Source organism: Suricata suricatta, chromosome 17 (assembly GCF_006229205.1).
Source record: "Suricata suricatta isolate VVHF042 chromosome 17, meerkat_22Aug2017_6uvM2_HiC, whole genome shotgun sequence".
In the NCBI taxonomy this organism is placed as follows: domain Eukaryota; kingdom Metazoa; phylum Chordata; class Mammalia; order Carnivora; family Herpestidae; genus Suricata; species Suricata suricatta.
This window is the reverse complement of record NC_043716.1, coordinates 33,891,271-33,893,641: the sequence shown is the minus strand read 5'-3', so window position 1 is coordinate 33,893,641 and position 2,371 is coordinate 33,891,271. Positions and strand designations below refer to the sequence as shown.

Sequence of the window (2,371 nt, the reverse complement as noted above, 5' to 3'; positions counted from 1 at the left end):
TTCAAGATACATGATACAATTTATTACTTGCCCATAAGCTAAAACACAGCCTGCTTAATACCTTTCTTTAAATTCCACCTCTATACTGCAATATACTTGAGGTCCATGCAAAAAAGTAGCTACCTTTTTACTTATTTATTTTTTTAATATGACACAATTTATTTTTATAACATATGCAATTAGTTTCCGTCATTTACATGTATCTTGAATGTATCATAGATAAGCTGCTATACAACGATTGCCACTTCAGATAGCTGTGAAATTAGGTGATTAACTAGTTGGTACTTAACCTTCTAATTTCTGTGTAAGTCTAATTACATGAAATAGAAGTTGGTGTTTTGAGTTTTTACTCTGCTTTTCTGTTTGGAGTGTCATTGTATATACTGTATTGTAAATGTTTATTATTTTTGAGAGAGAGAGAGTGAGGCTGTGTCAGTGGAGGAGGGGCAGAGAGAGAGGGAGACCCAGAATCTGAAGCAGGCTCCAGGTTCTGAGCTGTCAGCACGGAGCCCAATGTGGGGCTTGAACCCACGAACCGTGAGATCATGATTGGAGCCGAAGTTGAACACATAACCGACTGAGCCACCCGGGCGCCCCCAGCCTTCTCTTCTCAAAGTGTGCTTACATGCACCTTTTACTGGGTCTTTTTTTTTCCCCCTCATATGCAATGATGCCTGTTAGGCTTGGCTCCTATCTTCCCCTTCTCGGAAGCTTCAGGTAAGCTCCTGTCTCAAATTGGAAGGACCCAAGCAGAGCAGCCCAGTTTAGCCCCTTTGTGTCACACAGCACGTGGGTTGTTAGATGGTTTCCTTCGACTGGAAAAAATTGCCCATCCATAGAGGTGGGCTCCAGCACTCGCGGAAGTGCCTGTAAATTCCTTTAACAAATGCCACGTCCAGTCACGCCCACTTTTAATCTGTTTTAGTTGACGCCTGTGTAATAAGGGAAGACGCATAATGATTAACAGTAGGAAGAAATGCATCTTGTAGCAATGTGTTTTGTAAAGCATAAGGTATTTTGACCCCTCTTTCATACCTTAGTGTATCACTAAACTTTTGGGGATTCCTTCTCGACTGAATAGCATTTTGGAAGCTATATAAAGACATTTGCGGTGAGAGCGTGTAATAATTTTTTCTGTCCTCTCGCCCTTCCCCCCCCCCAGGACCTGATCGATGAGTGGATTGCCAAAGAGGCCAAAAGATCCAATTCCAATAAGACCATGGATCCCAGCTGTTTAAAATGGACCCCTCCCAAGGGCACTTAAAGTGACCTGTTACTCTGAGCCAGCGAACCCCAGCAGTAGGAATCCGTCCCCTAGGGATCTGTCTGTCATTTCTGTTGCTCTCGTGATTGGCAAGTACAGTATCCTTTGGGAAGGCCACCCCCCTCAGGACTGTCCTGGCTCCGAGCCCCGTGTACACTGCGGACGCTGGTTCTGAGGAACTGCTGTTTCGGCCTCAGTGAGGTTGCCCGGATGGGATCTCTCGTCGACTTGAGCGCAGATCCCTTGTAGCACTGACCCAAGGTGTTCTGTTTGGTACTGTGCCTGTCCAGTCACTGGTTCTCCTCGTGCCCTCGCCCCATGAGGTTGTGTTGTGTCTTCTGAACTTTGTAATAGTGCTTCTTGCTGCCCGGTCGCCAGACTTCCAGATAACGGTTGCCGCCACCAGGACCTTTCCAGTTACTCCTTTCACGTGTTTTTTTTGTTTTGTTTTGTTTTTTGTTTTTTGTTTTTTCTTTGGACGAGCAGGGAAGGGGTAACACTTGGGTGTGCGTGCTGGGAGGGCTCCCTTCCCTTTGGATTTTATCTCACGACATTTTGCCCGCCCCTTTTTATCGAGAGGCCTGTTTTTTTGATCAGTGTCCAGCTGACCGGAGACAAGGGGTTTTTTTAGACTTTCCCAGGGATTCGTCTTGGTAGCAGCCCATGATTTATCGGAATGAAATGGAGAGGAGGATTGAGAAGTGGTGATTCTGTCCTTCGGGCTCACCTGCCCGGCTGTGTCTTGGTGGAAGGAGATGAGTGCTTTGCTTGGCCTCATGGGAAAGTGCCCAGGCCTCAGTGTTTCTCCTCTCATAACTCCCCGCCCCGTCTTACTTACATCTGCAGGTGCCAAAAACTGTCCGGTCCTCCCTTGTCATGCTGCACGCTGCCTGGGTCATTAGACTGCCCAGACCTTCCCCTGGGACCTGCCAGTCTGGTCTGGCGCCCCCGCCCCGTCCTTCTGCCCGCGTCGCATTGATTTGTGCCTGAACTTCCCTGGAGAAATAGGAAGGGATCACAAATGAGTTCCGGATCTCCTCTCAGCCCCTGACTCAGCAGGGCAGAGTGGCCGCCCCCGCCAGCGTTGGCTCCTTCACCAGTGCCTCA

At 48.0% G+C, this 2,371-nt stretch overlaps 1 protein-coding gene across 4 annotated transcripts in view; it reads left to right on the top strand.

Moving 5' to 3' along the window:
• The window catches only part of KAT7 (lysine acetyltransferase 7), a 31,397-nt gene extending 29,435 nt beyond the window's left edge, over positions 1-1,962 (top strand). For all 4 annotated transcript variants that reach the window (XM_029927524.1, XM_029927523.1, XM_029927521.1 and 1 more), the window contains one exon: positions 1,163-1,962. In XM_029927524.1, the coding sequence (XP_029783384.1) occupies positions 1,163-1,264 (102 nt within the window). In that variant the 3' untranslated portion in view covers positions 1,265-1,962. The remainder of the gene's footprint in view (positions 1-1,162) is intronic.
• Positions 1,963-2,371: the final 409 nt, after the last annotated feature.